The sequence below is a fragment of the Oncorhynchus gorbuscha genome, linkage group LG15 (genome assembly GCF_021184085.1).
Source record: "Oncorhynchus gorbuscha isolate QuinsamMale2020 ecotype Even-year linkage group LG15, OgorEven_v1.0, whole genome shotgun sequence".
Lineage (NCBI taxonomy): Eukaryota > Metazoa > Chordata > Actinopteri > Salmoniformes > Salmonidae > Oncorhynchus > Oncorhynchus gorbuscha.
The window spans coordinates 69,555,452-69,570,122 of record NC_060187.1 but is presented as its reverse complement, the minus strand read 5'-3'; the positions used below and the strand labels follow the sequence as shown (position 1 = coordinate 69,570,122).

Below are 14,671 nucleotides of genomic sequence, written 5' to 3'. Positions count from 1 at the left end.
AAATCCGGTTAGTGCAGATAATTGTCTGGTTTTACCAACCACATCCAAGAGGGTATTACTTTCAGACAGAAAGGATAGGTCGACTTTATATACAAAATACAAGAAATCAAATACATTGTTGTTTTTTGGTTACTTCTTCGTGGGCTGTATGGTGCAGTGGCAGACAGTGTGTTGCCAGTAAGTAGTAGCAGAGAGGTGGTGTACTGTAACTACTATCTCATGGGGTGTCTTCTTGCATATGTAATTGGATGTTGTACTGTAAATAATTGCCTGGGCATGTGCCAGTGTGATGATGATGATGATTTGTGTGCTTGCATGTGTGTTCATGCTTACGTGTGAGTGTGTGTATGCGTTTGTGTGCGCGCGAGTACATGTGTGTGGGCGCACACCCGCATGCGCGCGGACGTCTGTGTGCGCGTCTGCCCCATCCGTACTCCACTCTCAAGTCCCACTGATTCTCCTTTCCAGCCATGTTGAATCCTCTTTCCTTATCAGGCCAGCCCAGGCCTGCATCAGGCTCTCCTTGCTATGACAGAGGCTACAACAATAGGCCTGCGATACCGCTGCTTAGCGCTGCGTTTCGAAGGGGAAACCTGCCACGGGCGCAGATTAACAACAACACACACACACACAAAAAATAGATTGCAGCCTCCAAAACAAAACATTTTTCAGAATGCCTTCTCTTGATTAATGAAGCAATGACAAGAAGAAAAATATAATTTCGGAGCAGAAAAATCCGCGCCACCACTTGTTCAAGTTTAGGGGGTAGCTAACAATAAACATATTGACGGGAGAGGGTGGGAACCGGGAGGAGATAAATGTCTGAGTGATGGCTTGAATAATTTTTGGGTGCTTTTTTTGGAGCATGGACGGCAGGACCTCATTTCTCACCTTGTTCTAAATGACACTATAAAACCCCTCCTGGGCCTGACAGACACCACCTCTCTCCCAGGTGCAAATTAGGACAGTATCTTGTCATTTCCCCTTTTGTCTCCACTCGCTAGGTAAGACTCTCTGTTCACAACCAAAAGTCTACTCTTCTCAGAAAACACACATAATACTACATATGATAAAGAATACTGTAGCAGCTAGCCTCAATCACTTGGTTGCAGTATATAATACACATATTTCTCACAAAATCCATGACAGAAATGTAGATTGAAACTAAAACAATGTCTTAATATCTTAATGTGAACACACATTATTGTTAAGAACATGACACAGGATTTGTCTCTGCCCTTTGCTTCACATGCGACAACATTTCCACTGCCAGCTGCTTCCTCGATGTGGCTTCCTGTCTCTCCACTCAGAAACACATCACACCGGAGCAGATATTACAGACAATATAGCCTACAATATACAAAAACATTGTCTCTTTCCTTGTGATATATAAGGAACAACAATAACAAATGTAGTGTTCCCAGGATATGACCAATAATGACATAAATTCACCTGCCTCCTGTTGTAGAAACATATCATGTTTTCTGTCTGTTTTAGGGGTTGCCCTCAATACGTACACTGTCCTAAATATCTTTGCATCAATACCGACTGAGGGCTAAAGTAAAAAGATCAGCAGTCACTGAAACCAGGCCTTACAATAGACCTTTATAATGAGCATTATGAGCATAGAGCAGGAGGCTCCAGCCTCAGCAACACGCATCTAGAACAGACAGGCCTCCAAATCCGCAGCTTACTATTAGCATGAATCAATTATCAACACCTAGAGACAGAACCCAGCTAACCACAACACTGGGGCCTACTCTGGCCCAGCCGTGGGCCTTTTTTCACATCCTGTCCCGCTTTGTGTAATTACTACTTTTAAGACACCTGCTACTCAATAGCTTCGACACAGACATGTCATTAAGCCCTCGATTGCAGACATTTATGTCTCAGTGTCACTATTCATTTGGGTTAATTTGGGAGTGTTGGCTGGTTGGGCCGTGCGTGTCTGGGCTGGGCTGGCTGAATGTGCTTGTCGCTCACCTGGTTGTGTGGCGGGGCTGGCTGGTGTAATTGGAGCTTAATAGTCTGATTGATCAGGGGAAGAAGTGAGAGAAGTGAAGGATGAGGCTGAGCGCTGGCAGCGCCATCAGTCAGAGAGGAGAACCTTGCCCAACCCTGGGAAGAACAGAACACAACCAAACAGGGTACTGACAAGCTGGGGTTGCAGCTTTGGGCAGCTCACTTTCTATTTCTGTCTGGGCTCTCGCTCAATGATTTCTCTCTCTCTCTCTCTCTCTCTCTCTCTCTCTCTCTCTCTCTCTCTCTCTCTCTCTCTCTCTCTCTCTCTCTCTCTCTCTCTCTCTCTCTCTCTCTCTCTCTCTCTCTCTCTCTCTCTCTCTCTCTCTCTCTCTCTCTCTCTCTCTCTCTCTCTCTCTCTCTCTCTCTCTCTCTCTCTCTCTATGTGACCTCTCCCTCTCTCTCTATGTGACCTCTCCCTCTCTCTCTATGTGACCTCTCCCTCTCTCTCTCTTCTCTCCCTTCACACACTATACAATAATCCAACCCAACTTTGTTTACACTTCAGTCCCTGAGTCCTTCTGGGATAAATGACTTTAATGAAAGAACATTATATTTCTATGGTTGATACAATGCACTGAGAACCTGAAATCAGTTCAAAGTATTCCGTGATTGACGTACCACTTAATTTACCACTTAATTTAATTTCTTTCTTTGAAGACAATATACATATATACATGAGGAAAAAGGGACGGACATTTAGACCTAGTGTGATCATCTAACACCGATAAAGCATGAAGTACTGTCTAGCCAGAGGTGTATGTGCCTGTTAACAGGTTCCTGTAGCAGCAGCAGGCTGTGTATGGATAGCTACAGTACCTCACAACAAACTCAGCACCCCTGCGACCTGGGGCTGCTGCCACGGCCTTCCATCAGCTGTGAAATCTGCTTTCCTCTTTGATAAAGGCTGGAGATGTGACCCTATCGCTGTCCTACAGACGTCCAGATTTCCTGTCATGCTCTTCCCCACAAGTTTTACTCTCTCTCTTTCCTCTTGTCTGCTAGTCCTGCTGGACAACTGTAATGCACCACTGTTCTCCCCCAGCATCGTCCATCACTCCCTAGCCATAGAGACCCACAGTAGACCCATAGAGACCCACAGTAGACCCATAGAGACCCACAGTAGACCCATAGAGACCCACAGTAGACCCATAGAGACCCACAGTAGACCCATAGAGACCCACAGTAGACCCATAGAGACCCACAGTAGACCCATAGAGACCCACAGTAGACCCATAGAGACCCACAATAGACCCATAGAGACCCACAGTAGACCCATAGGAAACCCATAGAGAGCCACAGTAGACCCATAGAGAGCCACAGTAGACCCACAGTAGACCCATAGAGACCCACAGTAGACCCATAGAGACCCACAGTAGACCCATAGAGACCCACATTAGACCCATAGAGACCCACAGTAGACCCATAGAGACCCACAATAGACCCATAGAGACCCACAATAGACCCATAGAGACCCACAGTAGACCCATAGGAAACCCATAGAGAGCCACAGTAGACCCATAGAGAGCCACAGTAGACCCACAGTAGACCCATAGAGACCCACAGTAGACCCATAGAGAACCACAGTAGACCCATAGAGAGCCACAGTAGACCCACTGAGATCCACAGTATACCCATAGAGACCCGCAGTAGACGCATAGAGAGCCAGAGACCCACAGCAGACACACTGAGACTGATAGAGAACCACTGTAGACCCATAGAGAGCCACAGTAGACCCACAGAGACCAACAACGGAGCCACAGTAGACCCATAGAGACCCACAGTGGACCCATAGAGACCCACAGTGGACCCATAGAGAGTCACAACAGAGCCACAGTACACCTATACAGACCCACAGTACACCTATAGAGACCCACAGAACACCCACTGAGACACACATCAGACCCACAGTAGACCCATAGAAAGCGACAGTAGACCGACAGGAGACCCACAGAGAGCCACAGTAGACCCTCTGTGATCCACATCAGACCCACAGTAGACCCATAGAGAGCCACAGTAGACCCATAGAGCGCCACAGAGACCCACAGCAGACACGTTGAGACCGATAGAACCACTGTAGACCCATTGAGAGCCACAGTAGACCCATAGAGAGCCACAGTAGACCCATAGGGAGCCACAGCAGACCCACAGTAGATCCATAGAGATCACAGTAGACCCACAGTAGAACCACAGGAGACCCACAGAGACCCAGTAGACCCACAGCAGACCCACAGTAGACCCATAGAGATCACAGTAGACCCACAGTAGACCCACAGGAGACCCACAGAGACCCAGTAGACCCACAGCAGACCCACAGTAGACCCATAGAGATCACAGTAGACCCACAGGAGACCCAGTAGACCCACAGGAGACCCAGTAGACCCACAGTAGACCCACATAGACCCACAGTAGACCCATAGAGAGCCGCAATAGACCCACAGTAGACCCACAGGAGACACAGTAGACCCACAGGAGACACAGTAGACCCACAGTAGACCCACAGTAGACCCATAGAGATCACAGTAGACCCACAGTAGACCCACAGGAGACACAGTAGACCCACAGTAGACCCACAGTAGACCCATAGAGATCACAGTAGACCCACAGTAGACCCACAGGAGACACAGTAGACCCACAGGAGACCCACAGGAGACCCAGTAGACCCACAGTAGACCCACATAGACCCACAGTAGACCCATAGAGAGCCACAGTAGACCCATGGAGAGTCACAACAGACCCACAGTACACCTATAGAGACTAGAGATCGACCGATTAATCAGAATGGACGATTAGTTAGGGCCGATGTCAAGTTCTCATAACAATCGGAAATCGGCCATTTTGGATGCCGATTTTGCAGATTTTTTTATTTTTTATTACACCTTTATTTAATCTTTATTTAACTAGGCAAGTCAGTTAAGAACACATTCTTATTTTCAATGACGTCCTAGGAACGGTGGGTTAACTTCCTTGTTCAGGGGCAGAACGACAGATTTTTACCTTGTCAGCTCAGGGATTCAATCTTGCAACCTTACGGTTAACTAGTCCAACACTCTAACCACCTGCCTCACGAGGAGCCTACCTGTTACGCGAATACAGTAAGAAGCCAAGGTAAGTTGCTAGCTAGCATTAAACTTCATCAATCATAATCACTAGTTATAACTACACATGGTTGATGATATTACTAGTTTGTCTAGCGTGTCCTGCGTTGCATATAATCGTTGCGGTGCGCATACACGAAAAAGGACTGTCGTTGCTCCAACGTGTACCTAACCATAAACATCAATGCCTTTCTTAAAATCAATACACAGAAGTATATATTTTTAAACCTGCATATTTAGCTAAAAGAAATCCAGTTTTGCAGGAAATATTACCCAGGTGAAATTGTGTCACTTCTGTTGCGACCCATAGTAGACCCATAGAGAGCCAAAGTACACCTATAGAGACCCACAGAGAACCACATCAGACAGTAGAGCCATAGAGAGCCACAGAAGACCCACAGTACACCCATAGAGATCCACAGTAGACTTACCGAGACCCATATCAGACCCACAATAGACCCATAGAGAGCCACAGAAGACCCACAGTAGACCCATAGAGACCCGCAGCAGACCCATAGAGACACACATTAGACCCACAGTAGACCCACTGAGAGCCACAGCAGACTTACCAAGAGCCACAGTAGATGGGACCGCCCGGTTCCCCTGGCTGCTGCCTCTGTCTAGCTCTGGGGACCAGCACTACAGACTCACCACCTCTCACCAGACTATGGAATGGATGTGGTTGGATAACCCAAGCTGACATGATGTCGTGGTAAAAAAAAGGTAGGTAGCTCTCTTTTATATCAGTGTTCAGCTAGAACTGCAAACTGTACTGTTAGGGGATCTGAAAAACCCTGATCAGGAAATGTTGAATATATGCATAATTATTTGACTACATGTACTGTACATTTGAGTGAAAATAGCTGTAAGTTGTAGGGCCGGGATGATACCAGTATCGCTATACTCGTAAGTATCGTGGTAAGAAAACAAAACAAGAAAACAGCCCTAATGTTAGAAACAGACACCATTTTTTTTTTAACTAGGCAAGTCAGTTAAGAACAAATTCTTATTTTCAATGAAGGCTTAGGAACACTGGGTTAACTGCCTGTTCAGGGGCAGAACAACAGATTTTTACCTTGTTAGCTCAGGGATTTGATCTAGCAACCTTTGTGTTACCAGTCCAACGCTCTAAACACTAGGCTACCTGCCACCCCATTATGCTGTCATCCAGAATCACATTGATTTATTTTCAGCTATAACACACAACATTTTACACAGCAGGAGTTAGGTCTGCTTTGTGTTTAAATGTTTTGCAGTGGAAAAAAATATTGCGATACTGAAATCGTCCCGGCCCTAGTTAGTTTACTCCAATCAGGGGAGGGGTGGTAGTGTAAAACAAAACATTTATAGAACCATAAATTGATCCTCAATATTAAAGCTGATCTAGCTTTGTTCAACCCTCCCCAAAAAAAGTCAACTCTGACCGCCGTTACTGGTGAATAAAGTAACACCATTAACCAAAGAATTTTGTTGCAATAAATGGGTAAAAACTTACTCAAAATGTAAAAAAAGGTGCATAAACTGTGTTTATCCTCCACTACACCACTGGTGATGAGAAACCCTGCCTGGCACCTGAAGAATCGCATTAGCTCCTCCATCTTGAATCCTAGGCTTTAGCTCAGCTAGCTAACACAGTTTGCATGCAGTTACCACTCGTCCCCTCTGACTCCTGAACACTACGCTCCTCATTGGTGTAATCATCAGACTCACATGACACACCTGCCAGGCCTGACAATCTCTGCTACTAACTACTAAGACAGACAGCACCACAAGTGCAAGCTTTATGGAATAATCCCAATGAATCTCTGCATCTTGGGACTTTTTCAAGTGGTGAGACCGCATGACTTACAGTATTAGCTAAGTTTGAATGTATGCTACAATCATGGAAGACGCCTTGATCTAGATACGGAAGTCTGCGAGTGACGTGTCTGAAAGACCCCTTTCGATTCCATCGAGGGCATATCAATATCACACAAGAAGGTCCCGTGTTTCCAGCTTGGATTTCAAAGAGTGAGAGAGAAGGACAGGTGACGTTAATGCCTTAGAGCTGCCATGCCAGTGGGTAATTCATTCACCTCTGTGGTTTCACAATCTAACACAGAGAGAAGAGATGTAATAGTCCCTAGAGGTCATACTTCATGAGAATGACTGAGAGCCCCTCTTGGGTGAATGAAGTAGAGACTCATGAAACAATCAGGGTTTATTTCTACCTTCAAATGCTTTATACTGCCTTCCTGACCCTGTAGAGGAACACGAGGCTGGTCTGACATGCATCAAAACTACCCAGCTTTCGCTTTTCTTTCTCCCTCACATTGCTCTTTTCTCTTAGTCCTTATTTTATTTCCCCTCGTAAGGCTTTCTCTGGTTGGGTGAGACATTAGAGCTGGTTTCTGTCTTTAAATGGCAGTATATCATTAAGACGCAGAATACAACTAAGTCCCTTTCCTCCCTCAGTAGAAAACAAGAGCTAAAATGCCTTTCTGTGGAAGTTGCCAATGGGGTTTTTACACTACTACTGTATATATACAAGCAAAACTGCTTAATGACCAGGTGGTTGGTAAATTAAGCAGTGAGTGCAGTGCAGGATGAGTCCCTGATGGAAATAGCAGAGAATTTATTGCCAGCTTTCTTGTTTATCTATAGGTTTGGCGAATATGAAGTATGTTCGTATCACAGTAAAACAGGCAGCTCAATAAAACCAAAATACGTTACTCGAGTTCAGCTCGGTTTTAATGATGTATTGTGTGAAGTTGCTAACAGCCAGCAGCTCATTTGAGAGATGACTGAGACTAAGAGAAGAGAGAGGAGGGCAAGCAGCGAAGCATAGCATATGTACCCATGAGAATAGACACAGAAAGGAGAGATCCTTAAAGGCAATATGCCAGAGAGCTCTTCCTCTCCCTTTAATTGAGAGAAGATGTTATATTCTTTGTAACCCCTCCACAAGCCATTACAGGTGAAGCCTAGCACCTGGCTCAGTTAGACGCCTGAAGATAGGAGGATCTCAGGGAAGGATTCAGGCGAAGGCAGAGGGCTGTAACTAACAATCTAGAACATTACAATATTGTCCAACAGCTCAGTCTCTTTGAATGTGAGCAGTTTAAAACGTAGTTAGTTCAGCACGCAGCGTTCCTATATCTTAACTTCATTTTTAGGAAGTATACAAATGTAGGAAACCTTTAGTACAAATACTCTGATAACTGCATCTCAACCATATGAGGATGCATTTGACACTACTTGTTCACTCTGAGGGCAATAGACTGTCACATTGGCTACCCACCTTTCATGTAAATTCATGCAAAAATGGAAGAGAACTATATTTGCATGTCATGCTCAGTAGTGGCTTGAGGTGTTCATCCTTAGAATCACTCTTTGCTTGAGGATAACAGGCCTGGACCCGAAAAGAGTCCATATTTCATGGTTAGATGAAATATTTAAAGCCATTGATGACTTTAGAACCGTGAGGGGAGCTTAGAAAACAGTCAGAAACAGCTCAGAGAATGATTTAATAAAGTTGTAGCGGTACAGAAATCCATGAGAACGGGCAGGGCCTCTGAGTCTAAAATCCTTGTGGACTTTTCCTTATGTTTCTTAACAGGATGAATGTGAGATTGGTTACAATTTTTAATAAGAATGTTCTTAATTAATCCAAATGAAAATGAAATATCAAAACCCTGGAGGACTCGTCGTTTCACCAGAGCACCAGGTCAACATATTTTCCAGCCGTTAAAGAGGAACTTCACTGGGATGTCTTAAAACAAGAGGGGCCAGCCGATTGATGTAAAGCTGGGGTGAGAATAGCAACATCCAATATAATGGATCGTTAGTTCATTGAATCGAGGGTCTGGACTTAACCAAAAAAAAATACCAATTAAAGTGTTTAGTCGTAAAAGATGCAGATTAAATGGTTGAAATGAATGCACATCAAAGCCTTTTGTGAGGGGAAATTTGATCCCTGAACAGTCAACTCTATGGGTCCGACTGTCATGGGAATTGGTTGCCTCCTCCTTCCAGTTGACTAGGCTTTACCCCTACCCACTCACTCTCACTGTATTGTATTGGTGGAAGGAACTTGCTAGTAGGCTGGCGGGCAAGGCCTCTAAGAACCACAGATGACTGGTGAACTAAAAACATTTACATTTTTAGCAAAGTGAAGGTTAGGTTATTGACCAAAGTCTTGAGAAAAAGGGTGACAGATAATTTGGTACTATTCTCTGTTTCTTCATGTTCCCAGAGCAGCCCCAGTAACAATGTGACTCTGACAGAATCAGTGAAAGACTGAGACATTAAAAGCATGACCTACCATGCCACTGCCATCCATGTTCATCTCGATCTTCCCGTTGAACGGTCCCCACGTGGTTCCCACAGGGAGCTGCTGGCGGCTGTGGATCCGACGCTCCCCATCCTTGTGGAACGCATCCAGCTCTCCTATAAAACACCAAGCATCGAAACGGTCATCATGTCATAAAACACCAAGCATCGAAACGGTCATCATGTCATAAAACACCAAGCATCGAAACGGTCATCATGTCATAAAACACCAAGCGTCGAAACGGTCATCATGTCATAAAACACCATGCATCGAAACGGTCATCATGTCATAAAACACCAAGCGTCGAAACGGTCATCATGTCATAAAACACCAAGCATCGAAACGGTCATCATGTCATAAAACACCAAGCATCGAAACGGTCATCATGTCATAAAACACCAAGCACCAAAACGGTCATCATGTCATAAAACACCAAGCATCGAAACGGTCATCATGTCATAAAACACCAAGCATCGAAACGGTCATCATGTCATAAAACACCAAGCATCGAAACGGTCATCATGTCATAAAACACCAAGCATCGAAACGGTCATCATGTCATAAAACACCAAGCATCGAAACGGTCATCATGTCATAAAACACCAAGCATCGAAACGGTCATCATATCATAAAACACCAAGCATCGAAACGGTCATAATGTCATAAAACACCAAGCATCGAAACGGTCATCATGTCATAAAACACCAAGCATCGAAACGGCCATCATATCATAAAACACCAAGCATCGAAACGGTCATCATATCATAAAACACCAAGCATCGAAACGGTCATCATGTCATAAAACACCAAGCATCGAAACGGTCATCATGTCATAAAACACCAAGCATCGAAACGGTCATCATGTCATAAAACACCAAGCATCGAAACGGTCATCATATCATAAAACACCAAGAATCTCAAAACAGTCAGCCAAATCCTCCAGTTCCCTAGAAAACACAGTCATTAATATAATTTGTCCTTAAGTAAACCTCAAAGATCATTGCAAAAGTGCCCCTTTTTCTTTTTCTGGGATACTGTGGCCATCTTGTGAAGTGTCCTGGTATTTGGATTGATTTGTTTATCATTATCCAAATCTATGTTTTATTGTTACATGCACAAGATAGGTGCAGCGAAATGTGTTGTTTTACAGGGTCAGCCATAGTAGTATGGCACTCCTGGAGCAAATGAAGGTTAAGTGCCTTGTTCAAGGGCACATTGACAGATTACTATTTCTTTCCCCCATGCATATACATCTACAGTCCCTCATGTTCATAAAACCTCATGTTCATAAAACAGTAAACAGTGCAGGTTAAGCCGTCTGCTTATAAAGCCAAAATAATCAGGAGTGAATCCATCATCATCAGTTGGAGGGTTTCAAATCAAAATAAATCAAAACAACAGGCCGGTAACCTTGCCTGAAAGGTGTCTTCTCTAGAGATAATCTCTGTGAGACATCGCAGGGCCAGGCTCAGTGACTGGCAGCCAGCGAGAGAGGCAGCGGATTGATCCAGGAAGAAGCTAGGCCCCTTGTTAGTGCTGTGCACAGCTACACTTAATGAACCGTGTAACAGGATAGCACTGTTAGCGCAGCTAGCTAAAACACCCCCGCTATCTTATCTCTTAGATTCAGTGTACTTTTTTGGGACAGTGATTAATCAAATAGTTATGATAATTGGGGCCGTAGCGTGGTCACCGCTGGGTTTCTGGGGGAGAGGAAAGTCATGCAGGCCTCTCAAGTGCACATTTCCGCCTGGTCGCCTTGACAACCTCTGAGTGCCCTGGTTGGAGGATTTAGACCCTCAACCCCCTCAAGCGCTATCTGCTCTATCTGCTCTATCTTCCTGTTGAACATCTACTCTCCCTCTGACTGAAGCCAGGTGTTATGATTGTCTTCAGCACTCTAACTTATCACCCTTTTATTGAGGCACATTTTCACATAATGTTCCCGCCTTTGTTACTGTAAAGTGAATGTAATATACAGTACCAGACCCAGAAGGTGTTCATGCATTTCTCATAGTTGATACGTTCTTACTGTAATTACCACACATGTATGAACCATACATTTAGTTTGCAACACTTATTTGAACCTAGATGTGCACTGATGTTGTTGCTAATCAGTATTCTGGGCATGTATTCCATGCATGTTGAGTGAAGTGAAATGATCACTGAACTTTATAATAACACTCCTGTGATATAATGACCTATTCAGACGAGGTCTATACTGTAAATATCAGCCTTGTATCTGTGACACGCTATTGTGTCAGTCTGTTTGTATGGAAATGCTTTCATCTAACGTGCTCCTTCACATGCATAAACAACATTGGTTGAAGGGGTGGCTACGCTAACAATAGGCTACGTTGTTGTTGTTTCCTAAAGATCACACACACCTGGGTCAAATCACACCCTGGAGTCAGGAAGAGTTTTTTTCAGAAATACTTCAGTCTCTTTTGATGCCATCAGCTACACCCTCTGCTATAAAATACACCTGCATTTCTAGAACATTCCAGCCCAAACAATTACTTGACGATGGAAAAATGTACACATACTGTATATGCCAAAACTAGAATCAAAGAGAGAGTAATATTCTCATCTCAATACTCTAAACGTTCCTTTCTGTATGATACCAATGACACCACTGCCTACTGTATGTCCAGACAGGCTACTAAACTTTATTTTGTGGAAGAATTAACTAGGATGATTATCTCTCTCCTCCTCCTCCTCTCTGTCTGTTGCCCACTGCGTTACTGACGGTGTGGTGGAAGGTGGCTAAGCTCATTAAGAGAGAAATGATTAAACATTGGAGCACAGCTGGCCACCATCAGAGGCAGCAGGCTCCCTCAGTGCGATGCAAGGGAGAAGGAGCACATGCAGCCACCGCTTGATGCATTCTGTCTGTCCTCTGATAAGAGCGAGGCCCTTTAACCACTTGGATGCTAGTTCCTGTTTAGCCCTGTTGACACAACGACCGCTAGCTACAGCCATCCCCAGCGGGCGGGTAGTCTCTCTCTCTTTCTCTGTCTCTCTCTCCCCTCTCTCTCTCTCTCTCCCCCTCCCCTCTCTCTGGTTGGTACGAGATGGGGGGATGGTAGTAGTAGGTGTGTGAGAGAGAAGGGAGGGGGGGGGGTACAATTCAATTGGAGGTTCGAGGTCCTCATACAGTGTCTGTGTGCCAGTTGTTTGTGTCCCGTACCAAATGTTGCCTGAGGACCTTGGCTTCCAGCTGGTGTGTCACATCTGTTGCAGATACAATCCTCCGACCTCAACAAAAACACCAGCTGAAAAATAATAAGCCTTCATACTTTATCTCTCTATTTGCCACCAGCATTTAGGAGTCCACTATCTATAGATAAAGAATATATAGATATGCATTATGATAACAGACAACTGGTTTTATCTAAATGGGGTCTGTGGACAGTCTATACTCCCTGATATCTATGTTATTTTGGATGGTCAGAGCGAAGAAGCCTCCTTTGGAAAATCTTTAGCCCAGCCAAAATGAACACTCTTTGTCAAACGTTTCCTCTCTGAGGTACTGAGACTATTTTAAAAGACTACAACTCAAGTGCCAAAACTCTCACCTTGTCACTCTGCTTATTACCTTAATAAACATTAATGACAAAGTAAAAAATAAACACTCACAGTATTGAACCCTTTCTCGCAAATCAAAGACACGGCCTGAAGAAAGAGTGGCCTTCAGTGAGCTCCAGTACAGGGGGGCTTTGACAAACCCTACCCCGCTCTGTCCCCCTCAACGTCGCTCAACACCCAATAGTGAAATGCCACAGTTCTTGGCAAGAGGCAACTGATGATGTGACTAAAGAGTCCCCCCCCCCCTCACCCCCTCCCCCCTTCGATAAGATCATCATCTGTCGCTAGACTCTGGGGTCTGTTCTTGCTCTCTCTGGTCTCCACTGATACTTGGCAGCCCAATGAATGTCCCTTTGTGTGTGGAGAGATCCTCCTCAGATAGCACCCAAGATGCTCCACGCTGGCATCTGTTTGTTTTGCTGTTATGGCAGACAGAGGGACAGAGAGAACGAGGAATAGGGAACCTCATCGTCTCTCTCTGCGTTTCTCTTCACTGGCATAGCTCGGAATGCTAATGAGCAGTGTCTCAGTGGCAGGGTGCCATCTTGGTGTGATTTAAAGAATAGATGGTGGAGGGGTGGGAGAGAGGGAGAGCGAGAGACAGACACCCCAAACCTGAACCCATCACCTCTTTTATAAATCCACTATTAGATCTCCAATAACATGACCTGTTCTTTAAAATGAAGAACATTTACCCTCACCTCCATTCAAGTGGTATCTATATAGGTACAGTCCACATACAGTAACACCGTAGTTCAATCCATGTGAGCCAGTGAAGTATGTTCTGAATGGTGGCTGCAGTAGGTTCAGTAGTAAACAATCACTCAGCCATAGTATCCCTTTCTATGTGGCAATATGGCATTCAAGGGACTCAGAATGTTACCCCAGAAATGTTACCACGGAAATGTTACCACAAAATCTCAATGTATAAATGTTTGAACACTATGGTGGATTCCCAGTGGATGATGATGGATAGACTTTGTATTCAAATATTCCTCCATATAATAATGTACTCCACATCTCCTGGTGTGGAACTTCATCCAATTTGGATTGAACTTAATATCATTTCTCTACAGTGAGGGTCATAAATGACAAATGACAGTGTTAGGTGGCTGCAGATTAACAGTGGTTTGACTGTAGCCATTTAAAACATGAATATTAGTTCAGTGACCATCTTAAAACTAAGCCTTACCTTGGTCGCCTATACACATTCTATGTATTTATACATAAAAAAAAATCCTATTTCCATGGTTAAATATTATTTCAAATAATAAAACCACTTTCCTACTATCCCTTGAAAGTAACAATTGGAAACAAAATACAATCCAATGTAATATTTGTTTTGCTTAAAAACAACAATTCACTGGATATTCACTGGATATCATAAAATGGTAACAATTGAAACCATGTGACTCTATGTAGAGAGGTGTACAGTAGAGTAAGAGACTGCTGTGACAACGTTCAATAATAACCCCATGTCTGTCAGTTCAGAGACGCAGCTATCACAACCATCGCTATTGACGGAACAGGTTATAGAAGTGCCAAATGGGATACAAATGAATATACCACATGGAGCATATAGAGGGTGAAATGGAACGTACAGTATCTCTCCACAAAAGGTGCTACATCTCTAAAGGAGCAGAGATGTGATATG

The 14,671-nt window shown here is 44.2% G+C and overlaps 1 protein-coding gene across 1 annotated transcript in view; it reads right to left on the bottom strand.

Annotated features, from left to right (window-relative positions):
* zfpm2a (zinc finger protein, FOG family member 2a) overlaps positions 1-14,671 on the bottom strand; it is a 187,287-nt gene that overhangs the window by 72,458 nt on the left and 100,158 nt on the right. Inside the window, exon 4 of the mRNA XM_046302575.1 lies at positions 9,421-9,545. Within this exon, the coding sequence (XP_046158531.1) occupies positions 9,421-9,545 (125 nt within the window). The remainder of the gene's footprint in view (positions 1-9,420; positions 9,546-14,671) is intronic.